Source organism: Poecilia latipinna, unplaced genomic scaffold (assembly GCF_001443285.1).
Source record: "Poecilia latipinna isolate Pla-1442-1.1 unplaced genomic scaffold, P_latipinna-1.0 Scaffold117, whole genome shotgun sequence".
Classification (NCBI taxonomy): Eukaryota; Metazoa; Chordata; class Actinopteri; order Cyprinodontiformes; family Poeciliidae; genus Poecilia; species Poecilia latipinna.
In genome coordinates, this window is record NW_015112733.1 from 322,003 (window position 1) to 347,448 (window position 25,446).

The 25,446-nt window shown below is 41.2% G+C and overlaps 1 protein-coding gene across 10 annotated transcripts in view; it reads left to right on the forward strand.

Moving 5' to 3' along the window:
- The window catches only part of ubr4 (ubiquitin protein ligase E3 component n-recognin 4), a 50,506-nt gene extending 27,699 nt beyond the window's left edge, over positions 1-22,807 (forward strand). For 5 of the 10 annotated variants that reach the window (XM_015028207.1, XM_015028212.1, XM_015028208.1 and 2 more), the window contains 59 exons: positions 128-344; positions 471-684; positions 1,238-1,270; positions 1,557-1,620; positions 1,741-1,875; positions 2,065-2,239; positions 2,373-2,504; positions 2,957-3,078; positions 3,270-3,381; positions 3,528-3,658; positions 3,913-4,090; positions 4,623-4,727; positions 5,108-5,245; positions 5,627-5,795; positions 6,003-6,207; positions 6,929-7,042; positions 7,285-7,494; positions 7,584-7,733; positions 7,820-8,047; positions 8,138-8,216; positions 8,325-8,573; positions 8,684-8,852; positions 8,935-9,079; positions 9,227-9,312; positions 9,398-9,485; positions 9,748-9,941; positions 10,034-10,273; positions 10,353-10,491; positions 10,595-10,720; positions 10,839-10,967; positions 11,063-11,412; positions 11,591-11,681; positions 11,794-11,878; positions 12,190-12,317; positions 12,752-12,881; positions 12,978-13,138; positions 13,226-13,335; positions 13,773-13,914; positions 14,140-14,221; positions 14,304-14,477; positions 14,700-14,821; positions 15,104-15,301; positions 15,400-15,480; positions 15,598-15,685; positions 16,001-16,128; positions 16,324-16,431; positions 16,546-16,662; positions 17,084-17,274; positions 17,393-17,566; positions 17,682-17,781; positions 17,873-18,091; positions 18,169-18,282; positions 18,981-19,123; positions 19,204-19,329; positions 19,424-19,618; positions 19,718-19,942; positions 20,735-20,825; positions 21,125-21,287; positions 21,403-22,807. In XM_015028207.1, the coding sequence (XP_014883693.1) occupies positions 128-344; positions 471-684; positions 1,238-1,270; positions 1,557-1,620; positions 1,741-1,875; positions 2,065-2,239; positions 2,373-2,504; positions 2,957-3,078; positions 3,270-3,381; positions 3,528-3,658; positions 3,913-4,090; positions 4,623-4,727; positions 5,108-5,245; positions 5,627-5,795; positions 6,003-6,207; positions 6,929-7,042; positions 7,285-7,494; positions 7,584-7,733; positions 7,820-8,047; positions 8,138-8,216; positions 8,325-8,573; positions 8,684-8,852; positions 8,935-9,079; positions 9,227-9,312; positions 9,398-9,485; positions 9,748-9,941; positions 10,034-10,273; positions 10,353-10,491; positions 10,595-10,720; positions 10,839-10,967; positions 11,063-11,412; positions 11,591-11,681; positions 11,794-11,878; positions 12,190-12,317; positions 12,752-12,881; positions 12,978-13,138; positions 13,226-13,335; positions 13,773-13,914; positions 14,140-14,221; positions 14,304-14,477; positions 14,700-14,821; positions 15,104-15,301; positions 15,400-15,480; positions 15,598-15,685; positions 16,001-16,128; positions 16,324-16,431; positions 16,546-16,662; positions 17,084-17,274; positions 17,393-17,566; positions 17,682-17,781; positions 17,873-18,091; positions 18,169-18,282; positions 18,981-19,123; positions 19,204-19,329; positions 19,424-19,618; positions 19,718-19,942; positions 20,735-20,825; positions 21,125-21,287; positions 21,403-21,467 (8,577 nt within the window). In that variant the 3' untranslated portion in view covers positions 21,468-22,807. The remainder of the gene's footprint in view (positions 1-127; positions 345-470; positions 685-1,237; positions 1,271-1,556; positions 1,621-1,740; positions 1,876-2,064; positions 2,240-2,372; positions 2,505-2,956; positions 3,079-3,269; positions 3,382-3,527; positions 3,659-3,912; positions 4,091-4,622; positions 4,728-5,107; positions 5,246-5,626; positions 5,796-6,002; positions 6,208-6,928; positions 7,043-7,284; positions 7,495-7,583; positions 7,734-7,819; positions 8,048-8,137; positions 8,217-8,324; positions 8,574-8,683; positions 8,853-8,934; positions 9,080-9,226; positions 9,313-9,397; positions 9,486-9,747; positions 9,942-10,033; positions 10,274-10,352; positions 10,492-10,594; positions 10,721-10,838; positions 10,968-11,062; positions 11,413-11,590; positions 11,682-11,793; positions 11,879-12,189; positions 12,318-12,751; positions 12,882-12,977; positions 13,139-13,225; positions 13,336-13,772; positions 13,915-14,139; positions 14,222-14,303; positions 14,478-14,699; positions 14,822-15,103; positions 15,302-15,399; positions 15,481-15,597; positions 15,686-16,000; positions 16,129-16,323; positions 16,432-16,545; positions 16,663-17,083; positions 17,275-17,392; positions 17,567-17,681; positions 17,782-17,872; positions 18,092-18,168; positions 18,283-18,980; positions 19,124-19,203; positions 19,330-19,423; positions 19,619-19,717; positions 19,943-20,734; positions 20,826-21,124; positions 21,288-21,402) is intronic. The other 5 variants (XM_015028210.1, XM_015028214.1, XM_015028216.1 and 2 more) reach the window with 3 other exon arrangements.
- Positions 22,808-25,446: the final 2,639 nt, after the last annotated feature.

Sequence of the window (25,446 nt, forward strand, 5' to 3'; positions counted from 1 at the left end):
GTTGTTGTAGTTCTATCTTGTGTTGATAACCTGCTATTGCTTATGATTTATGTTACCTGTTTACTATATTTAGCAACCATAAAACTCAGAACAGAGACTTACTTTGCTTTGTGTTTTCTCTCTCTAGCCTGGGGGATTTACTGTGGAAGTGGTGAACAACAACACTTCTATGGTGATGACAGGTATGCGAGTGCAAGTGGGCACTCAGGCCATCGAGAGGGCTCCTTCCTATGTGGAGGTCTTCGGCCGGACCATGCAGATAAATCTGACGCGAGCCCGCTGGTTCGATTTCCCCTTCACCAGAGAGGAGGCCCTGCAGGCTGACAAGAAGCTGTCCATATTCAGTAAGATTATACATGTGGGAGGTTCACCGAAAATATTTCACTTATTTGCTAAATATTTTAACAGCTTTATACTTAGAGCTGTTTTCAGTAAGTAGTTTTCTCATGCAGGTTTTTTTTGTTTCCTAGTCGGAGCGTCCGTGGATCCAGCAGGAGTCACCATGCTCGACTCTGTAAAAATCTACGGTAAAACCAAGGAGCAGTTCGGCTGGCCCGAGGATCCACCAGAAGATTTCTCAGGATCGGTTAATAATGTGTGCAGCCCCAGCCTCAACCAGGGCAGTGGCAGCTCCGATGGCGACATCGCCACGCCAACCACAACCAGTGGCACTGTGCTGGAGAGGTACGGGGCTTTCCACTGTTTGCTTCGATCAATTTTACTCTTCTAAATCACATCAAGTTTAAATCAGTTTGTTTAAAAAAAAAAAAAAAAAGAAGCAAACACACCAAAACACTCAACCTTTCTAATTGCATTTAGAATCTAAAAATGATTCTCACAGCAGCAGTAGGTTTTTTTAAAATATAGATGGATTGTTGATCTCTGGGGTTTTTTTTACATTGAAGATTTATTTTAAGAAAAATTGTACAAATCTTTCAGAATAATTTTTATTTTCTTGGTCTCATGTAAATCACGATAAAACACATTCATCATATCGATTTATTTTTTTTGCCCCTTCTTACTCACTGTCGTGTTTAGTGTTTACGTGGAATATGATAAAAGTACAAGCTTCTATTTGGACAAAAGGGTTCTCAATACTGCATGGCTCTTGTGATCATCCTTTCTCGCATGCCTCTCTTTTGTTGAGCTGAATCATTAATTACACTTGTTTCTTTCTGTAATCCTCACTCTTGATTTTGTTCTTTTTCTTTTGCTCCCAAAAAAATACAATAAAAAGTTCTGAAACTGAGTCCTTATCAACCTTGGACCGGTTAGTAACTGCCCTTTCTATGCTTGATTGTATGTTTTTTTATTTTATTTTATTTTTTGTTTTGTTTTGTTTGTGCACGTGTGCCACGTTGTGTGTCCATGCCTGAGACTGCAAACATGTCATGCAACATCCTCACGCTTGCACCAAATTTGACTTTTTCTTTCTCTGAATTTATTCCCGCATTTTGTGTTGTTTGGCATTTAGATTAGGAAAGATTGCTATAGAGTGAAAATAATAAATAACTGGTTAAAGGAGAGGCAGAAATAATTCTCAGTTTTCATTTCAGATTGGTGGTCAGCTCACTTGAAGCTTTAGAAAACTGCTTTGCTGTAGGTTCATCCAATGAAAAGGTAAAGATGAAAAATTCTATGTATATTTTTAATGTATTGACAAGCTAGAATAAAACTTAGTCTTGTACTGTAACTCTTCTGTTTTCAAAGTGGTAAATTCAATTTTTTTTAATTCTCCAGGAGAAGAACAAGGTTGCTGCTCTGGAGCTGGCCACTTTGCTTCTGTCCATGCCGACTCCAACTGGTGTCCAGCAGCAGACAAAGGGACTTCTGGCTAGTCTGCACACCAGCCGTACTGCTTACCACAACCATAAGGTGAGGAAGAAACGACGACGAAACGTGTTTTTGCGGAATAGCAGCGACCGGCTGGGCTTCTCCTTAGTCATTTGGAAATATTTTCACATTCTTTCGTTGTTTTATTTCATTTGCGGAATGAAAGAAGGAACTAAATATTTATCAATGTGATGATTAACTCTGCACCGTGTGTGTCCCTTGTCTCGCCAGGACCAATCCTTGCTGAGTAACGCTGTGCAGTGTTTGAACAGTTGCAGCCGTGAAGGAAAAGAACTTGACCCAGATGTTTTCCAGAGGCTCGTGATCACTGCACGCTCTATTGCAATCATGAGACCCAACAACTTGGTGCATTTCACAGAAAGCAAGTCATTGCACCATGACTCTGGTAAGAAGCTTTTTTTTTTTTTTGATCATCAGAAGCTGCTTTCCAAGTTGGTTCGAATGAACTTTGAGGTACCAGCTTAAAAATAAATGGGAGTTTTAAGACCAATTCCTGTTTGAATATGTTTGTAAATTAGACTCGACAGAGGATGGGCAGAAGCTCATGGATGGTGAAAACTGTAACTTCATCTCTCAGCTTATGAATAACTTCTGGAAACTCCACTCCCAGAAACCAAAGAATGCATTTCTTGCACCTGCTTGCCTGCCTGGTAAGTGTAAACCATAAAATCGCCACTCTTCAGATGCGTTACGTCTGTTAACTGCACAAGTCACGTGTAGTTACTCTTATTCGTAGGGTGTGTTTATTAATATCTTTATAAATGTTTATACCTACTCTGCAAGAACAGATAAATTTGTTCTTTTACTTGAAGTGGCAAAAACAAGAACAATGTTCTTCCTGACCTGGAAATTTCATGCTTCACAAGAGCTCTACTGTAGAGTTCCTGTTCTCATAGGTCCATTCCAGTGCAACATTTGTCATTGTGTTTTTTTTTTCTGACCAGTCAGAATGTTTCTCTGAAACAACACAAGGAAAAGTGTTTTAGAACAAGTTCTAAGAACAGAATTATATGAATTTAACATCCTGAGAGGAAGAACAAAATTTTCTGTTGGCCTTATTGTGATTTCTGATATCGGTGTCTGTTCACATCTTCCTTCTAAGGCCTGACACATGTGGAGGCAACAGTTAATGCCTTGATCGACATCATACATGCCTACTGCACATGTGAACTGGATTACATCAATGTAGCTTCCAAAATCTACATGCAGATGTTGCTGTGCCCCGTAAGTAGCACATTATGTTGTCATTATGTATCACAAACAATCGATCATCCCAATACTGAGACTTCCATTTTATTTAACTCAATGGGCTTATTTTTAATCGTGTGGTTAAGACACAAGCTGTTGCATTAATCGTTTGTAAGAGCAATACAAAGTCATCAAGTTATTTTTTACTTTTGGAAAACTCTCATTAGGACACTGCTGTGAGCTTTTCCTGTAAGCAGGCTCTGATCAGAGTACTGCGGCCAAGAAACAAACGCCGTCATGTGACACTTCCATCGCCCCCACGCTCCAACACGCCTATTGGTAAGCTAGCCAGAATAAACACAAAGTCCTTTTGATTTTCCGTACGTGTTGTAAAATATAACTTCCCCTTATATTATCTGTACTAACGAGTGTTATGAGAACGGTGTAGCTAGTTTTCTAAAGCTTCCTGATTCATACTCGGTCAGGAGACAAGGATGATGACGATGACGATGATGCGGATGACAAAATGCAATCGTCTGTGATGACTGGAGGAGAAGAAGGTCAACAGGAGAGCCAGGAGCAGAACGAAGTGGATCATGGAGACTTTGAGATGGTGGTGAGAATATACAGGAGGAAAAAAATTATCTGATCGCTGCATCACTTTTCTCTTGTCACAAACATTAAAAGAAAAAATGTTTGTGACTTAATATGAATAACTTTACCTTAACTTGTTTTGTGTTTTCACATTTTTCAACCCAGATTTGCGTTGCAGACTGATATCTATGCATTTCTACAGATCCTATATTATCATATTCGGTTAAAACCTGTTTATTGCGCAGGAGTAACACCTTTTTGTGGCTCTCCTCCTAGTCTGAGTCAATGGTCCTGGAAACAGCAGAAAATGTCAATAATGGAAATCCTTCTCCTCTGGAGGCTCTGCTGGCCGGAGCTGAGGGATACCCGCCGATGCTCGACATCCCTCCTGATGCGGACGATGAAACTATGGTAGAGCTTGCCATTGCGCTCAGCCTTCAGCAGGACCAACAAGGTAATTTTCAATAGATTTTTTTAGAAAGCTGTAACATAAGCACAGCAAAACCACAAACTCTTACCAAGTATATTTGGTCTAGTTTCTAGTGCAAATATATTCTCACACTTGAAATAAGAAAATTAACATGCAGATACAGGAGCTTGTTTTAAGTCTTTTTTTAATATAAAGTTCTAGTTTCACTGACAGATTATTTCACTTATAACAAGACTTTTTTCCCATGTTATAAGTCACATAATTTTCCAGTAGAACTAATACTTTTTCAATATTCAGGAATTATTGACTTAAACTCCTGTATCTCGCTGGAAAGTTGCTTGTAAGCTCTCCAAGTCTTGTTTGTTTTCAGACATTTGTATTATATATTCTATTCAAAAATATTTTGTAAGATTTTGTGTTTTTCCAGTGAACATGTGTTTTTAGGGTAACGTCTTGAAGCTGTTCACAGAAAACACACACAATACCACTAAACATAACTGTTGTCCTTTTATATTGTTGTGTTTTAGCACCTAAATGTACTTTTTGTCCTTTTCAGGCAGTAACAGCAGCGCTCTGGGCCTTCAGAGCCTCGGCCTGTCTGGCCAGGCTCCAAGCTCATCCTCACTGGACGCTGGAACCCTTTCAGACACGACGGCATCAGGTAAGAAAACCTTCCCACCAGAACTGGAGAAAAAGCAGACAAAAGCTTTTACTCTGTTTTTATTCCTGCATTTTCACAGTTTTAGCGCTGTGAATAAATTTTTTTTTTGTTGAATATGTAATGTCAAATCTCAACACATTTATAGTTTATTTTTTAATTATTATTATTTTAATTGAATCTCTTGTTTTTCATCTTTTATTTTTACCACTATTTTGTGTCACTCTGGCATTGTATCTTCACATCATGTTGCATGTAATATGTGTAGAAAAGAACATTGATTGTGTCTTTTGCTTGTTAGTAAACAAGTAAAAACAAAGCTCATGTATCCTGGCCAGATGACCGCGGTGTATTTACTGTTACAGCTATTGCTATGATTTCAGCCCCGGCATCAGATGATGAGGGCAGCACAGCTGCTACTGACGGCTCTACGCTGCGGACCTCCCCAGCTGAGCACGGAGGCAGTGTGGGCTCAGAGAGTGGGGGTTCTGCTATCGACTCTGTAGCAGGGGAGCACAGTGGTGGGTTACTTGAATAAATTAGGCCAGTCTAATCTAGTGAGAGCACAATCATGCATGCCTTAAATTAGCTGTAGAAACTCCATTAAAACACATTTCTGCTCAAGTACAGTCGGTACATACAAGACCTGTAAGTTTTTCCATTATTTTTCTTTTGTCCTCTGATCACCTGTCTTATCTTTAATGAGCACTTGAATAACTTACCGCTCCTTTCTCTCCATCTTCCTATACTACATTTTAAAGTTGAGAAAACGCAATCTGCTAGACCATGTAATTAAGTTCCTTAAAATAAGTAATTCCTTGATTCTTGGAGCTTTTTCCTTGTTGTGTTTTTAGCTTGCATTGTCATGTTTTTTTTTCCCCTCCCCACATGCTTGTGCACAGTGTCCGGACGCAGCAGTGCATACGGAGACACAACAGTGGAGGGCCACCCTGTAGGTCCAGGCAGTGTGAGCTCCAGCACCGGAGCCATCAGCACCACAACAGCACAGCAGGAAGGCGAAGGCTCAGAGGGAGAAGCAGAGACTGAAGGAGACATCCACACAAGCAACAGGCTAGTACTGTGAATGTTGGCTTATGTGGGTTATAAGGTGTTGTTTAGGGTTTGGAGTGGGACTGTGTGAAGTAATTTTGAACAGCCAGTGTCTTAGACAGAAAGTAAGTTTGGTCAGGGAGAGTTTACGATGCAGAAAGCAGCAAAATCTCAGATTAAATTCTCTTTTGTGATTTCTTTTTTTTTTTTTTCTCTCTCTCTCCTTAGGTTACACATGGTTCGCCTGATGCTGCTGGAACGCTTGCTGCAGCATCTTTCTCAGCTCCATAATGTTGGTGGGGTTCAAGCCATCCCATATATGCAAGTCATCCTAATGTTGACATCAGACCTTGATGGGGAGGATGAAAAGGATAAAGGTGCTTTAGACGACCTGTTGTCGCAGCTCATCGCTGAGCTTGGTATTCACAAGAAGGTAACTACACCGAGGCTCTGACGGCTAATTAGTAAGAAATACATTCTCTGTCTTTTGGATCCTGCGTGCACACAGAGCCTTGTGAAATAAAACCCTGTAGAAAATATTTAGATTTTTTTTTTTCCCCAGAGTAGAGAGATAAAAAAAAAGCAACTTCTGCCTATGATGGATTTGTGTGAACTGGAAAGACGGAGATGATTAGAACAGTTGCAAAAGAGTTTGACTTTTTCATGCCAGCGCTGGTTTTTGGTGCTCAACACTATGGCAACCCAGGAACAGTTTAAACTGCAAATGTAAACTCAAGATGTTATATGACTTAGAGCAGGGGTGTCCAAAGTCGGTCCTGGAGGGCCGGCATCCTGCATGTTTTAGTTCTCTCCGTAGTGGTAATGACAACCTCCTCATCAAGTCAGTGTTCTGCTTAGGCCTCTACTGAGCCATCATTTGATGCAGGTGTGTAAAACCAAGGAGAGAACTAAAACATGCGGGATGCCGGCCCTCCAGGACCGACTTTGGACACCCCTGACTTAGAGGAACATCATCCTCAGGATGTTCTTCTGAAATTCCATGTAGTTAATGTAGTTATCACCACCTGCTGACGCAACATAGGTATTACAACATTTTTGGTTGGTATGGAGGATCTCTTCAAAATTATATCTGTTTATCTTTTTTGGAACATTAATGTAAATAGGTTTACTTAATCAGCATCATTCCTCTGCAGGATGTGTCCAAAAAGAATGAGAGAAGTACAATCAACGAAGTCCACCTGGTCATCATGAGGCTGCTGAGCGTCTTCATGTCACGAACAAAGTCTGGGTCCAAATCCTCCTCTGAGGTACGGGGTCCTTTTTGATGCAGCTTCATAGTCATGTTTGAGAATAAATCAGTATTTGTTTGAGCAGCACCAAGATGAACATATTTGGGCGAGGACTTGAGTCGCTTCTTTACTTTTATGACCTTGCTGACCATTTTTGAATTAGAAAAATTGCCATCGGAGAAGAACATAACTAAACTGTGCTGTGTGATCGAATTAGCGAAAAGTATTGTGTATAATTTTTCCTTTTGTTTCGGTTTTAGTCGTCCTCCCTGATTTCCAATGCAACAGCGACGGCCCTGCTGAGCCTGGGCGCCATCGACTACTGCCTCCACGTGCTCAAGTCGCTCTTGGAGTTCTGGAAAAATCAACAGGGTGAAGAAGAACCCACTTCCACCAGTCAGCTCCTTCGCCCTCACACGGCCTCCTCGCCCCCTGATATGAGCCCCTTTTTCCTTCGCCAATATGTTAAGGTATCATCACAGCAGCAAACGTTAGCTGTGTTTATCCTGTGTTTATCTTTGATTGTGGCATTTTGATGAGTTGTGATTTCTGCTACCAGGGTCATGCCGCTGATGTGTTTGAAGCCTACTCCCAGTTACTGACTGAGATGGTGCTCCGGCTGCCGTATCAGATAAAGAAGATTGCTGACACGAACCCTCGGATCCCACCTCCCGTCTTTGACCATTCTTGGTTCTACTATCTGTCAGAAGTGAGCTTTCATGAGCTCTTTATTTTATTTTTTTTCGTTCCATCTTCACAGCAAATAATCCTGATCTCTCTCTTCTGTAATCTCAGTATCTGATGATCCAACAGACACCGTTCGTCAGGAGGCAAGTTAGAAAGTTGTTGCTGTTCATCTGTGGCTCCAAGGAGAAATACCGGCAGCTGCGCGATCTGCACACGCTAGACTCGCATGTCCGCAGCATCAAAAAACTTCTGGAAGAGCAGGGCATCTTCCTTCGGGCTGGAATAGTCACCGCAACATCTGGCTCAGCTCTGCAATATGACACACTCATCAATCTGGTCAGTGTCCTCTTTTCCCAACATGCAACATTCTTTAGGGTTTAACTCAGTTTAGGCAGATAAGTAAGTATTTTTCTTTTATTTTTGCAGATGGAGCATCTCAAAGCATGTGCTGAAATTGCTACACAAAGGACGATCAACTGGCAGAAGTTTTGCATGAAGGATGACTGTGAGTTGATTCAAAATATTTCATCAGTGGAAACAAAACATTTCGAAGGCAATGCTTTTAACATCGTTTGTGTCTCTGATCTTTCCCTTCATGCTCTTCGCCGCCCAGCCGTGTTGTACTTTCTGCTCCAGGTCAGCTTCCTGGTGGATGAGGGCGTTTCTCCAGTTCTGCTTCAGCTCCTCTCCTGTGCCCTGTGTGGCAGCAAGGTGCTGGCCGCTTCCTCCTCCTCCGCGGGTTCCTCCTCCTTCTCTGGAAGCGGCTCTGGCAGTTCTGGTCAGGGAGGAGCTTCCCAGTCCTCTCAAGGCAAATCCTCCAGCAAGAAAAGCAAGAAGGAAGACAAGGAAAAAGACAAAGAGAGTAAGATGTAGTGATTTTCAACCTATGTCCAAATCTCCAGCGCTCTTGGGGGTTTTTTAAGCATATAATCAGCAGAATCTGATGGTTAAATCTCTCCCTCCTGATCACAGGCGATGGCGTCAGCAGCCAGGAAGATCAGCTGTGCATGGCTCTGGTCAGTCAGCTGAATAAGTTTGCAGACAAAGAGACTCTGATCCAGTTCTTGCGCTGCTTTCTCCTCGAATCAAACTCATCTGCTGTTCGCTGGCAAGCCCACTGCTTGGCGTTGCATATCTACAGGTAGTGTTGAAACTTTTCATTTAGATATCAAATAAAAAAAGTATACAATTTTTGCATTTGGCTTATGTAAATTTTTGCACAGGAACTCCAGTAAATCTCAGCAGGAGCTGCTGCTCGAATTGACTTGGGCCATCTGGCCAGAGCTTCCTGCATATGGCCGCAAAGCTGCCCAGTTTGTTGACCTGCTGGGATATTTCTCTCTCAAAACTCCTCAAACGGAGAAAAAGGTTAGGTTTTAAGTACTTTTTTAGATATCTGGTGTGTTTGTATTGTCTGAATCTGACAAATGGCAGCATTACAAGACCACAGTTGTGCTATTTCAGTGATTCAAAATAGAAAGTCTTTGTTAATCTGCTGTTTCTTTTCTATGCAAGCTGAAAGAATATTCCCAGAAAGCTGTGGAAATCCTGAGAGCACAGAACCACATCCTGACAAATCACCCCAACTCCAACATCTACAAGTAGGAACATGCAATAAGATTTCTGTACCGACTCAAGCATTTATACATATCTTTAAATGAGAATATGTGTGGTTTTATCTTGCAGCACTCTCTCTGGTTTGGTGGAGTTTGATGGCTTTTATCTTGAGAGTGACCCGTGCTTGGTGTGCAACAACCCAGAAGTTCCCTTCTCAGTAAGTGAAAAAACTCACAGAATAGTCTTTGAGTCCTGGGAGTTATTTCTAGCCATTACCCATTTTTATACTCTAAAAAGATTCCTATGAATTGTACTTGGGTTCAACATCTTTAGTGCCGATAAGTTAAACTTTTAGCTTGGATTATAGCACTCTTGGCAAGCTCATTCACACCAGTGTAGCAAAATCTAAAGTTAATAACAAGAAGCACAAAAAATCTACATGACATTTCTTTTAAATGTTTTTTTTCTTTTGACTCTAGAACATCAAACTATCATCTATCAAAGTGGACACCCGCTACACCACCACCCAGCAGGTTGTGAAGCTGATTGGCAGCCACACCATCAGCAAAGTAACAGTGAAGATCGGTGATCTGAAACGCACCAAAATGGTCCGCACCATCAATCTCTACTACAACAACAGGACTGTCCAGGCTATTGTGGAGCTGAAGAATAAGTATGCTTCAGGGAACACCCATTACTTCATATTATCATCCTAAATGTCTAATAGTACTCGGTTGTAATCTTGATCTTTCTTGTTTTCTTTAGGCCGGCTCGCTGGCACAAAGCAAAGAAAGTTCAGCTGACTCCTGGACAAACTGAGGTGAAGATCGACCTCCCCCTGCCCATCGTCGCCTCCAACCTGATGATCGAGTTTTCCGATTTCTACGAGAACTACCAAGCCTCCACCGAGACCCTGCAGTGTCCACGCTGCAGTGCTTCTGTGCCCGCTAACCCTGGAGTGTGCGGCAACTGCGGTGAAAATGTGTACCAGTGCCACAAGTGCAGGTGAGCACCTTTCTCCTGCAGCTGGATGATTCACTGCAGGCGCCTCAAGTTGTGATCGTAAGTGTTTATTTGTCTTCAGGTCCATAAACTACGACGAAAAAGACCCTTTCCTGTGCAACGCATGTGGTTTCTGCAAATATGCCCGATTTGACTTCATGTTGTACGCTAAACCATGCTGTGCAGTGGATCCCATAGAGAATGAAGAGGACAGGAAAAAGGCAAGAATGTGTTTCAGTAGCTAAAATGTTTTTTTTCCCCCCCAAATGAATTTTATGTTTCTGCTTTTGTGAAAACCCATCTGAAGTGTATTTGTGTTTTCAGGCTGTGACCAACATCAACACCCTGCTGGACAAAGCGGACCGAGTCTACCACCAGCTGATGGGCCACAGGCCTCAGTTAGAAAGCTTGCTGTCTAAAGTCAACGAGGCAGCGCCAGAGAAACCTCAGGTGAAGCACAAGATGCATAATGGATTACAGTGAATGTAGATACATTGTAATGATGCTGTGATTAAGCATCTATTTCAGGCTTGTACAGCTTGAAGTTATCATGTTCTCCACCTTACAGGATGACACTGGAGCAGGCGCAGGACTCGGTGCGTCCTCTGCTAATGTGAACCGGTACATCCAGCAGCTGGCTCAGGAGTACAGCGGCGACTGCAAGACGTCGTTCGACGAGCTCTCCAAGATCATACAGGTCAGGAAGAAAAACTGTTGATGTTCTGCTAAAAACAAAAGAAATCCTGTCTTTTATTCCTCCATGTAACTGTATTCCTTACGTCTTGCTTACAGAAAGTGCTGGCATCTCGAAAGGAGCTCCTGGAGTATGACCTGCAGCAGAGAGAGGCCGCCACCAAGTCGTCGCGGAGCAGCAGCAGCCACCAGCCCACCTTCACCGCCAGTCAGTACCGCGCCCTGTCTGTGCTGGGCTGCGGCCACACCTCCTCCACCAAGTGCTACGGCTGCGCCTCGGCTGTCACGGGCCACTGCATCACGCTGCTCCGCGCGCTGGCCACGAACCCGGCTCTCCGGCAGATCCTTGTCCTCCAAGGTCTCATCCGGGAGTTGTTTGAGTACAACCTGCGGCGAGGCACAGCAGCCATGAGGGAGGAAGTGCGTCAGCTGATCTGTCTCCTTACCAGGTGTGTTTCTCTAACTGGTGTATTTCAGTAGAAATGCTAAAATGCTAAACACTTTTTTTTTTTTTTTTTGTTGCTGAATCTCCACTAAAACTAAATCCTTCTACTTAATTCTCATACTTTTAACTATCACAAAACACTGGGTTAACTTGCTTTCTACATGGTTACATTCATGCTCCAGAGATCATCCAGAGGCCACTCAGCAGATGAATGACCTCATCATCGCCAAGGTGTCAGCCGCCCTCAAAGGTCACTGGGCCAACCCTGACCTGGTACGTTGTCCCACACATCTTTGGACGTATTCTAGCTGCTAGGTTAAGGTGTTTAAATCTATGGTAGTGCTATGCAGATTGGTCTTGAATTTAGTTTTTTTGTTCTCAACAGGTTAGTAATTTGCAGTACGAGATGCTTCTGCTAACAGACTCAATTTCCAAGGAGGGAGGATGCTGGGAGCTCCGATTGCGTTGTGGTAAGTCCGAGCTCTCATCCTGAACTATTTTAATCCATTTAAAAGTTCATCCTGATTTTTTTTGTAATTGAAATAAAATATCTCATTGCTTTCTTTGACTTTTATGGTTTTTAATTTTGCCGCAATATAGAAAGCTCCTCCAGCTTTTTTGCCTTGAAGTTTTTTGTAAGATTCAGAAGTTTTCTTTTTCCTCCTGGTTTTCATAGTCATTATAACTCTCTGTGGTAGATAATTTGTTTACAGATTTTGGTCTGTTAGGTTTCAATTTGATTTTTTGTTTTCCTTTCATAATTTTTATTTTTTTTCTTTAGCTCTCAGCCTGTTCCTGATGTCTGTTAATATAAAGACACCTGTAGTTGTGGAGAACATCACTCTCATGTGCCTGAGAATCCTGCAAAAGCTGATAAAGCCTCCTGCACCAACCAGCAAGAAGAACAAGGTAAATATTAACTGCTTAATGTCTTGTTTTCATCTGCTTTGGGTTTTTTGATTAAAAAGGTAAATAAAAACCTGAGTTGGTCGACTTTCACACCTGGAAATGACTGCACTGTTGAGAAGTTATGATCTATAAGACGAGCTCTGCAGGTTCTTTGGAAGGCTTGGAAAAAAATGCAGAGATTGAAGTTTTCTGGCAGATTACCGATCCTCAGGATTTTGTAATGCTTTTATGGATTTCAGCTGCTTGATATTTATTTGTAGGATACATAATAAACTAATTTTGGAATTAAAAAGCTCAAATGTAACATGAGTTTTCATCTGAGGTTCATATTATACTTTTAAGATGTTTCCATTTCTGTCTGAAACTGACTCTTTGATCTTCACTTTGTATATGATATGCATTTTACAGTGTTTATGCTTGTTGCTTCTTTAAAGGATGCTGCTACCGAGTCTCTGACCACAGTCAGGCCCTACAGTAATGAAATTCATGCTCAAACTCAACTTTGGCTGAAAAAGGATCCCAAAGCATCTTATGATGCCTGGAAAAAGTGCCTCCCTGCAAGATGTAAGTACTTTATCTGGACAAATACTCAGTACATTGGTGATGAGCTAGCTTGCAATGATGAACCTTTTACTCTTTGGTTTGTTCGCATTAACTCAGACCAGGAAGCTGTGTCGAAGCCACAGGGGAAAGCAGAGTTAAGGAAGCAGTATCTGCAGGAGAAGTATGTATGGAAGTGGAAGCAGTTCATGAGATCCAGGAAAGGTGAAGGCCTGTTCCCTCGTCTCCTCAAACTGAGCCATAACAACTGGCTGCGGCAGGTAATACATTATTCAGGTGGCGAATGTGAGCTAAACCATCTACTGGAGTGAGTTCAGTTTACAAAGTGTATTTATTGCTTGTTGCAGGTTCTGTTTACACCAGCCACCCAGGCTGCAAGGCAGGCTGCTTGCACTATCGTGGAAGCTCTTACCACAATCCCCAGCCGCAAGCAGCAGGTCCTGGACCTGCTGACCAGGTGGGAACTGAAACACAAACCATGTTTAACTATCAAATCATTCAATATGCAAAGATCTTTATAGAGACGATTTGTAACCTCATCCAAACCAGTGAAAAATCCATTTCATGTTTACCAATTTGTTGAAAAGTGAAGATAATGATTAAAATAATTCAATGTACTAAGAGAAAAACAGAAAATAATATACTTCAGATGAAAATATAAAAACATTCCAATACATCAGAATTACAGAATGTGTTAAAATTGTGAAAGTATGACAAAGTAAAAAATAAAAATGTTTTAGAAACACAACTAAAACTACAGTGACACAAAAATACTGTTAGCTGGTCTGTTTTTTTTTTTTTTCAGACAAGTTTTAGTCTTAATTTCTATATTAATTCAAATCTTACAGAGAAAGATAAGTTGTGAACGTGGGCAGTACTCTTGTGTGTTTCCAGCTACCTGGACGAGCTGAGTGTGGCTGGAGAGTGTGCAGCAGAGTACCTGGGTCTGTACCAGAAGCTGATCAAGCCAACACACTGGAAGGTTTACCTGGCCGCCCGCGGCGTTCTGCCCTACATTGGAAACCTCATCACCAAGGTAATACATAATTCACATAATAGAAAAATAACAGTTCATTTTGTTAATTGTTAATTGGGGCTACTTGATAATCTGTAACCCAAAACTTAAAAAAGTTGACAAAAATGTGCATCGTAGATTTCAGATTTTTACAGTTTTGAAAACAGGTTATTTCATGTGTATTTTTTGCATATCCACTGTGAATCCCTAATTTCCTGCTCCATTTTTGTCATTTATTTTCTTTAGGAAATAGCTAACCTCCTGGCTCTGGAGGAGGCGACTCTGAGCACAGACTTACAACAAGGCTACGCTCTGAAGAGCCTAACTGGTGGGCTTGGCTTCATCTTGTGTTGTAACACACTGTACCGTCTGTTTGCTGTCATAGTGATTTCTGTTTTATCGCACCGTAGGACTCCTGTCCTCTTTTGTGGAGGTGGAGTCCATCAAGCGGCACTTCAAAAGCCGGCTGGTGGGCACCGTGCTGAACGGCTACCTGTGTCTGAGGAAGCTGGTGGTGCAGCGCACCAAGCTGATCGATGAAACTCAGGACATGCTGCTGGAGATGCTGGAGGACATGACCACAGGTCTGCTCAGACTCGACATCAACAGACCGAAAACTTACCCTCCCCTCAAAATGTGTTGCTATTCATGTTTATGTTTTAAGCATAAAAGCTTTGGATTTGACACTTATACATTCACCAATTTTAAGTTAATCAAATTGTTCTCCTTTATTCAAAAGACGGACCCCAAAACACGTATAAAGCAGACTTTTTTTTTTTTAAATGGTTTTCTTGTTTTGCCGATAGGTACAGAGTCTGAAACCAAAGCCTTCATGGCGGTTTGCATCGAGACGGCAAAGCGGTACAACCTGGATGATTACAGAACACCTGTGTTCATTTTTGAGAGACTGTGCAGCATAATCTACCCGGTAAGTTCATATTACCATTCGCTTATTAGCATAAATACAACTACCATAAACCCGAGCCTCCTTTAAAAATATCTGCAGTAAACTAAACATATTTTATTTTTACTTCAAAAATCGACTAGAAAATGCATGAGACCTCTGACAAAACTGGTAAAAAAAAAAAAAAAAAAACATGCTATTTTTGACATGAAAAATGTGAGACAATACACATTCCTTAAATATAAAACGTACTAGTTGAGTACATTGTTACACTTGATGTGTTTTGATATGTTGTTTCCTGTGTAGGAGGAGAACGAGGTGACAGAGTTCTTCGTGACCCTGGAAAAAGATCCTCAGCAGGAAGACTTCCTGCAGGGCCGCATGCCAGGAAACCCTTACAGCAGCAACGAGCCGGGCATCGGCCCTCTGATGAGGGACATCAAGAACAAGATCTGCCAGGACTGCGACCTTGTAGCACTTCTTGAAGACGACAGTGGCATGGAGGTAAAGTTGTTGTTTTTCTTTTTTTTTTTAAATCAAGCTCTTCTGTTTATCAGAAGGTTTAAAGTAAATTTCTTTTGGCACCTCTCTGATTTTCACAGCTTCTGGTAAACAACAAAATCATCAGCTTAGATCTTTCAGTGGCAGAAGTCTACAAGAAGGTGTGGTGCCCAACCAATGAGGTGAGACGATCTCCATTTGTCTCAGTTAATTACCAGTATACATATATGAAGTTTGTGGTCTGAAATATTCCAGTAATGTTATTTAATACCTTGACCCTGGTGTTTTTTTTCCCAAAGGGTGAGCCAATGAGGATCATTTATCGAATGAGAGGTCTGCTGGGAGACGCCACTGAGGAGTTCATAGAGTCTCTGGACTCAACCACAGGTTAGATTTTTATTTATTAGCATGTCCTTTTCACAGTATGTTCCCATGCACTCTTGTTTTATAATTTAATCCTGAATGCTAGGAACATTTATTTTGTAGCCCTGGTTAAAAAAAAAAAATATATATATATATATATATATTTATGTGTAAAAGCCTCTAAAGTTATCCTTTATTCCAGTGGTGTAACCTAAAACAGAATAGTTGTTTTTTTGTTGTTGTTCTTTTTAATCCAACCTTTAATTTGAAAATGGATCTGTGTGAACAGGTCAAACGTCCACTTTATTGTTCACAAATAAGGGAAACATTTGATTACAGATGAAGAGGAGGACGACGAAGAAGTGTACAAGATGGCAGGAGTCATGGCTCAGTGCGGAGGCCTGGAGTGTATGCTCAACCGGCTGTCTGGGATCAAAGACTTTAAACAAGGACGACATCTGCTAACTGTAAGCCAAAACTGTTAGATTAGCATTTAGCTGAAGCTCTTTAAGGCAGTGATGCATAAGAGTCTGCAAAATGAATAAAACTGATCACAACAGGGGCTGTTTCAAAGCATTTTTAGTAAAGTTAAACTTGCCAGCTCAGTTGTGATGCTGAGTGTTTTAGCAGCTGAGTTGATCCTTGTGTTTTTGTTTCCTCAGGTGTTGCTGAAGTTGTTCAGTTACTGCGTGAAAGTAAAGATCAACAGGCAACAGCTGGTCAAACCAGAGATGAACACACTCAACGTCATGCTGGGAACTCTAAACCTGGTATGTCTGTCAGCAGATCATCTGGAAGGATAATCATTAAATCTAAATAGTTTGGTGTCTTTAGAGGCTGTTGGTGAATATTTTTGAACCATCATGTTTTAAATGTTTTTGTAGGCGTTGGTAGCAGAACAGGAGAGTAAGGACAGCGGTGGAGCCTCCATAGCCGAACAGGTTCTGAGCATTATGGAGATCATTCTGGATGAAGCCAACGCAGAGATTTCAGAAGACAAGGTGAGATACAAAAGAGTCACCTGCCTCCATTTGCTTAAAAAACATATTTATGTTCTTTGAATTAGAACTGCATAATATTCATAAATCCTTTAATATGCAATAAAGTTGGGCTCTAGATGGTGGGTACTTTATCCAGCTATGGGAAAAAATGAAATTCATTATTTACAGTGTTAACATGATTTGATAGAAATCAAACTAAATTGTAGTTCTCTACGATTTTAGCAGAACGTCTTCATTTCCACCTAAAACGTTTTCTGCTGCTTAAACAACAAAAATATTACTGGCACAGAATCTGAACCAACTTGCATAATTAGCTCCTGTTTATTGGAGTCCAAGTATTTCTCTTCAACTTTAACACTGCATGAAGAAAAATTATAATAAATTAATTAGATTATTTAAAAACTGTCGTTTCCTTTTCCAGGGTAACCTTCTGCTCACAGGTGACAAAGACCAGCTTGTCATGCTGCTGGACCAGATCAACACTCCGTTTGTTCGCTCGAACCCCAGCGTGCTGCAGGGTCTGCTGCGCATCATCCCATTCCTCTCCTTTGGTGAACTAGAGAAGATGAAGATTTTGGTGGAACGCTTCAAACCGTGCTGCAGCTTCGACAAGTGAGCAATGTGCAACTTTCACTGGGAGAAATACAAAAAAAAAAAAAAATCATAAACTTGAACCACACTTGTTTAGGTGACTTTTTGTAAACGTGACTTCCGTAATATTTTCTCTAAGGTATGATGAGGAGCACAGTGCAGAAGACAAAGTGTTTTTGGATTGCTTCTGCAAAATCGCAGCTGGAATCAAAAACAACAGCAACGGCCATCAGCTGAAAGACCTCATTCTCCAGAAAGGAATCACTCAGAGTGCACTGGACTACATGAAGAAACATATCCCAAATGCCAAAAAGTAGGTCTCCTTCTACTGCAAATATCTGGAGATGGTCATTTTTTAAAAAAAAAATTCAGGTTTCATCTAGTATCATCCTGAATCTTCAAAACAAAATTTTTGTTGCTTTCGTCAGTCTGGACGCAGATGTCTGGAAGAAGTTCCTCTCTAGACCAGCCCTACCCTTCATCCTCCGACTGCTTCGTGGTCTGGCTGTGCAGCATCCACCCACACAGGTACACAAGACCAAATAAACCTCCAGTAACTCACTGACAAATAATACTTTTCCTTCCAATTTAACTGAATGTCTTTTTTTTTTACGTCCAGGTGTTGATAGGAACAGATTCAATAACCAACTTGCACAAGCTGGAGCAGGTATCCAGTGACGAAGGCATTGGGACTCTGGCGGAGAACCTTCTGGAGGCTCTGCGGGAACACCGCGACGTCAACCTGAAGATTGAAGCGGCCCGCAGGGAAACCCGAGCCGAGAAGAAGCGGATGGCCATGGCCATGAGACAGAAGGCTCTGGGAACGCTGGGCATGACGGTAGGCTCGGATATTGGTCCCGTTTAGGTTGTGTGGATCGTGTAGTTTTGTTAAATCTCGTCGTGTTTGCCGTTCAGACCAACGAGAAGGGGCAGGTTGTCACCAAGACTTCACTTCTGAAGCAAATGGAGGAGCTGATTGAGGAGCCAGGTTTGACCTGCTGTATCTGCAGAGAGGGCTACAAGTTCCAGGTAACGAACACATCCAGCAGGTCCTAAACGCAACACAGTGAAATATGTAATGATGTGAGCAAACAAAACATTCACATACTAGTTGCTCTGCTAAGAACTGGAAGGTTACAAGACTTAAAGCTTTGGGAAAAGTTTACTGGGTCTGTTGGTGTGCAGGCTGGAGAAAGACCTGAAATAATCCTCTTGGTTTACTAAAACCAAGCAAGTTTTTCCTCTCAGGCTGGATTCTTCTTCAGCGTTTTTATGACTGACAAGCATGTTACATTGTGTCATTATTGCGATGTTATGTGCACTGCCCTACGAAAGTGATTAGACCTGCTGAAGCTTGTCACATTTTTATCACATTACACACCTAAATGTATTTTATTGGAGCTTTATGCGATAGACAAACACCAAGTAGAGTAAAAGTGAAACATGAACGTTATGCTGTAAGAATATTTTACTCACAGAAGAACTTAAGAGTTTGGAGTTGGACTTTACAAAAAGGAACGGGCCATATTTTCACTCTCTGGATGTCGGAAAACTAGTAACGACACACAAATGATGACTCTACAAAGCAGAAAAAGTTCATTGGACGTAAACACTCTGCAAAGCACAATTTGGCAACTTTCTGCTCTTGGCTAAATGATCTGCTTGACCCCTCTGAGCAGACAGCATAACAGCTTTTGCTAAGATTTTCTCTGTTTCTTTCTCACTAGCCAACCAAAGTTTTGGGTATTTACACTTTCACAAAGCGTGTGGCCTTGGAGGAATTCGAAAACAAGCCTCGCAAGCAGCAGGGCTACAGCACCGTGTCCCACTTTAACATAGTCCACTACGACTGCCACCTCGCCGCCGTCAGGTAACCGCCTCCTCCGCTCTCACGCCTCGTCCGTTCTGATTTACTCCGACGCAAACGCCTAATGCCGTTCCTCCAATCAGGCTGGCTCGTGGGAGAGAAGAGTGGGACAGCGCTGCTCTCCAGAATGCCAACACCAAGTGCAACGGACTGCTGCCTGTCTGGGGGCCTCATGTGCCAGAATCAGCCTTTGCCACATGCTTAGCAAGGTGATACCCGACTCCATCTCACACTGAGGGATTAGATGTTTTTCTCATTGAATCACAGCTTGATTGTTCTGGACTGACCGTGTCGACCACGCAGGCACAACACATATCTTCAGGAGTGCACGGGTCAGCGGGAGCCAACGTACCAACTCAACATCCACGACACCAAACTGCTGTTTCTGCGCTTCGCCACTGAGCAGTCGTTCAGCGTGGACACAGGAGGCGGGGGCCGCGAGAGCAACATCCACCTCATCCCTTACATCATCCACACAGTGCTCTACGTTCTCAACACGTACGTTTTACACCTCACAGCCAGACATCGCCTCGGTGTTTCTGCTGCCAGCTTCTTGCCGGAAACAGTGAGTCTCATTTTAAGCGTCTGTCTGTTCAGTACAAGGGCTACGTCCCGAGAAGAGAAGAATCTGCAGAGTTTCCAGGAGCAGCCGAGCGACAAATGGGTGGAGGGCTCTTATGAGGTCGAAGGACCTCATTATTTCACCATCCTGGCCATGCACATATTGCCCCCTGAACAGTGGAGGAGCTCACGGGTTTATTTCCTTCGAAGACTACTGGTCGCTGCACACGCACGCAAAGTTTCTGCTGTCTCCACAAACAAGTACGACACTCTCCCTTGTATCGGTCCAGTTTTTTTTTGTTTGTTTGTTTGTTTATGATGTGGTCTTGCATACTTGAGGCATTCTTGCATTTTGTTTCACTTCACAGTGTTCACGCAGGCTTAAAAATTCTTAAGTTCATGTATCTAAAATGAAGGCCTTGGAATGTCTTCAATTCATTTAAGCAAAAACTAAGTTGGCCTTAAACTTTTGTCTTGATAGGACTATCTAATCATATATTCTATGTATATTTTTCTCTCATGAGATTTTTGGTTGAGACTACCGGTAACTCATTACTAACATACATTGATATGTTAATGTTAATATATTAAACATACCCTTGTTACTCACCTGGCTAACTAGTTTGCTTTTTTGTGTCTATCATGGTTCAGTTCAAATTCATTGCCAGTGTACATACGGGTCTTAAATTCCACTCATAATGGTCTTAAATGTTAAGTTGTAAGAAGCAAACTGTGCATGTGTTGGATGTGAGGTAATGGGAGGCAAGGCGAGAACTGCAGTTTTTCATTCTGTTGTGAGAGTAGCACTTTAGCGCATGTTGTTCGTTATGGAGACCATTAAAGTGTGGATGCTAACATCAGTAGTGTAAATATTGAGTCAACATTAAAAAGGTTTAGATTTGAGTTGGTGATAAACGCAGAAACTGCATTTGCTTATGTTGCAGTCTTACTTCTAACATTGATTTATTGTCTTGAAGACAAAGAACATTTGTGTGTCATACAGTTTTTCACACTTGTCTTAATCTTTTATTTATTTTGTTGTTTAATCTCCAGACTCACAGATAAAACACCAAAGGAATATGCAGTGTACCGCTCTCCTCTTCTCTTCTGGGGCTTGGTGGATCTCGTCTACGACATGTTTAGGGTAAATGTCCACTAATGTTTTAAAATCTGCTGAAAACGGCCATCTCCTGAAGCGTTGTTCTCTTCACTTTGTCTTATTTCTCGCAGTAAAAGCTGTTAAAACATCCATGGAATGGCATTAAGATCAGCTTTGTTGTATTTTGATTTGTGTATCATATATTGCTTTCCCCCCCAAAAATAAAAAAAGGAGTGTAAAGCATAAAAGAAAAACCTCATTCCTATATGAGCCAGTGTCCATCTATGATATGTTTCCTCATAACATGATCACAAATATTTTCTGTGCTCTTATGTTGATAACAGAAAGTACCTACCAGCAACACAGAGGGGGGCTGGTCCTTCTCGCTGGCAGAGTATGTCCGCCACAACGACATGCCCATCTACGAGGCCTCTGAGCGGGTGCTTAGGGCCTTCCAGGATGAGCTCATGCCCGCCGAGTCCGTGTCTGAGTTTTTCGATGTTGTAGGTCAGTGGAAACGCACTCCTGATTGATTTTAGAACTACAAAATTATTTGGGTCAAGTAGGTTTTTTTTTTCCCCCCCAAGTGTTTCAAATTTGCAAACATCTGTCTTTTTTCCAGGTCTCCTCTCTGAAATCCCAGAGCCAGACCTCTTCCTGCAGGAAGTGTTGAACTCATTGCCCTGAACCAACCACGAGTCACACCCCTCCAACGCCCGACAAAAATCCCGACAAATATAATCGATACAGTTACCAACTTGAAGAAAAGGAAAAAAAAAAAGAAGAAAAAACTAAGAGGTTTACACCATGAGACACAAATACATGCAGTTGGTCTACACCATGCTTCCTACTTAACTCCCACACCCATATGACATCTCAGAATAAAATAAGCAAAACCTGTGTGTAGTCTACAAAAACAAATTAAACACCTCTAACACCAAGACGCCACTGTTTAAAGGGGAACGACACGCTAAAACAGAATTTACTCTGCCGAACTGAAACTGCTGAAGTCTTCATTTAAAGTCATGATCCTGTTTTTCTTTTTTTTTTCTTTTTTTTTAGCAAGCTTGAGTAAAAATGACCTTTTTAGAAATTTTGTGAATTTTCTGGTGTGCTCTCCTTGTCAGAAAGCTGAAAGTTTTTCTGTCTTTTTTTTTTTTCTGAGCAGGTCAGCAGCATTTTCACATTCAGACGTTGATCTTTTTGGTTGACAGTAAGAACTTGTGAATTCTGTTTTGGGGTGATTCGGCTTTTATTACCCCACCCTTACGGTGCGATGTTAGAAGAACCAAAATACTTTTGGGATTTGACCCAGCTCATATTACGAGTGGCATTTGATTTTATCTTTTCCTTTTTTTTTTTTTTTTTTTTGGTTTTTTTTTTTTTGCTTTGAGTTGGTTTGTGGTCGGGGGTTTTTAAATCGACAGAGTGCTTTCATAGTCTCACGGTTGCGGTGCCTGTCATTTTCCCTCTGCTGTTAAGTCTACATGTGGATTCTAACTGGAAATTTGAGTGACGGTCGGGAGAATAAAATTGTCTTAGGTTTGTTTTATCAACATCAGAAGCGAAACGGGATTTAAAAAAATAAAAAGTTTTGATTTAATTTCTTCCATATAATTTCTGCCTTTTGAAGTAAGTCCATGAAAGATTCCACCTGCTGCAATGAGATGCCAGAAATGTCTAAAATGACAATAAAACAGACTTGCATTACATGCTTAAACACTTTCCTCTTATGATTGTGTTCGGTTTTGCTTCCTTCATTTCTAAGGCCACGCTCCACTCGAATTTAGACTTTCAAACTCTCGGCGGTAACCAAAATTTATGTGAAGTAAAACTCAGCATCTCGTTCACTTTCAGATGACAGAAAACTCTGTCGCCGTTCTTCAGATCTAAATGCATGGTGTACACTTTCCCCAGTTCATCATTGATTTGCTTTTCCCAATGCTACAATGTTTAAACTGTTGCTGAATGTCTGCTTTTTTTGAATTTAGCGTATAATTAATAAAGCTGTAATACTTTCAGTCTGATTCAAGGGTAACCTCTTCTCTCTTGGCTGCTGTTTGCACATTTAGAAAGAAATCCTTTTATACTGGAGCTATGACATCACATGTAATGCACTGCACAAATATTTACACTCCTTAAACTTTTTCACTTTTTGTCAGAAGACTCATGATGCCTCTGGAGGATCTCCAGGGATCCACTGCTCATGTGGGGGGAACTGCTGATAGGACAAGTGTTGGTAATGAACTCAACAAATGATTTAAGGAAGAGCGGCCAGAGGAAACTGATTGTTTAAGGTCAGCAACCATATTTGGAAGAAGGTAGGAGACGATCTAGTCAGATGAGTCCAAAACCAAACTTTTTGGTCCACACAAAAAATGTGTTGTCAAACACTAACTTATGTCGTAACAGCCCAGTCAAAGTCCAGCCTCTAATAAATGGGAGAATCTGTGCGGCCAAACCTGAGAACTCCTGACTCTATTCTTCTTGCATCGACTCAGGATGGACTGAGGTCGTTTGTACACATTTTTCAGACTTATAAAGGAATTAATTGTGACGTGGAACAGACTTTTTTCTCTCTCTCGCCCTCAAAATTGCAAATTAAACACATTAAAGTTTGCAATTGTGACAAGATGTAGAAACGTTCCAGGGGTAATGAATATTTATTTAGGATCTGGGTGTTTTATTCTCCGCTCCTGGTGGCTTTTTGCTGTGGAAAGGTCATTTGAAGTTCTTCATGATTTATTCGTAGTATTCTACATTTATAACTCCTAAACATAATCGGAAATAATTTACGGATGTGGACAAACCATCATTACATTCAGCAACGTTGATGGGATCACATTTATTCAAATTAATTAATACTTCTACGTATTTACTCCTATTTGTACCGCCACAAAAAAAAAGTACAGTTAGTGAAAATCTTTTTCATACGTCTTACAATCATATTGTTGCAAATAATCACAACTGAGAAGTAGATTTCTCTGTAGGTAGCCAACAGTGGGGAATGTTACCTCAGGACGCTTTGCAAATTATAATCCCAACTTCGCATATCTGGCGAGGTCCATTTCTACCTGTAGAGGGCGACGCACTCCAACATGTATGATGAAGTCAAATATGACATCTGGAACTCGCTTAGATAAAATAAAAATGTGAATCTTAACTTTATCTTCAGAATTAACTTTTCAAGATAATCTTAAACAGATTAAAGCTAACGCTCCCTAATGAGTACAAAAGACGGAACTGCACATGAAAGCTCATTTTGCAAATTTTTGGGGGTTTTGGCAAAAACGTGTCTCATACACAAAGACAACGTCTTGAAACATTCTGTAAAATAAAAATGACCCTTTCAATCAAAGGAATATGGCTCTGTTTAAATCAAACAATCTTAATGACGCGGTCCACATTAAAGGACGCTTAAGGCAAAGAATGCACATTTGTGAACCACTAAAGTCAGAGTTTTTTTTTTTTTTTTTTTTTTTACAATTTCCACCTAATAAGGTGAATAAACCTAAATGAAAATATTTAAAAAAAAAAACAGTTTTTCTCCCTGAATGAAACATCTTCAAGACACTCCAAACAAAATCACCATTTAAAAAAAAAAAAATCCATCATTTTGTCCATTTATGACTGGCAGCACAGCGGCATCACGTCCTCAGCGAGGGGAGCAGCCTCATGACGTCCCTGGAGGCTCCGGTGAAGCCGCTCCGGAAAATGAAGAGTTTTAGTGGAGCAGCAGGAGACCGTCCTGTCCCCGGCGTCCCGACTGCTCATCCCCGCACACAGCTGGCTCTCCAGAGCAGAGCTGAGCTGAGCTGCTTTTTTTGTGCACTTCCTTTCCAAAATGCTCATCTTACACAAGCTGAAACGAAACAGGACTATGTTTTAGACATTTGGGTTTTATTTGTAAAACTCATCACAGGAATTGGTTGGAGTATTGAAAGCAGACTTCCAAAGGATTCTACTGCTTTGAGATTCTTATGGATCCCTCCCCATTTTTAAAAAAAATCAAATCTCCACCTTAATAAAATCTAAAATACTTTCTAGTTCTAGATCAACATCAAATCAAGCTGAACGTCCAGGAAATGAACTTACGCCGTGCGCTGATCCCTCATGGCGGTCGCTCAGTCAGACGTTGGCTCAGGGCCTTCAAGGGGTTTTCAAGGTTATGATTTTGACCACCAAGGTTTTCCTCCTTTAAATACTTCTTCACGCCAACTTTCCCACTGACTTAATGCCATGCTGGTTCTCACCACGTTTATCCAATCACAACACAACGCAGTGACAATAGAAAGTGAATAAATTAATCGGAACGATGATAAACAAAGGCCCCAATCTGAAGAAACAGCTGGGAGGGGCCCTTCAGGAACCTCTTGTGGCTCCAATGACGCTTTATAATGGGAAGGATGTTTGGTGGGAATGTGGAGGACAAACTTTTTCCTCATGTATTTTGTTTTACAAGTGTCTCTATTTACTAAAGACCAACATGCTAAGTTTTTAAAATAGTATCTTTTTGGTGTGTAGTTTAACTATCACATTACATGTATGTGTTTAAAGAAATACGGCCAGTAAATCTCCACTGATTCCTTTAGTTGATTATTTGACCTCTAGCAAAGCAATTACTTACAAATCAGAAAAAACACCCAATTTTTCCTTCATTTATTTC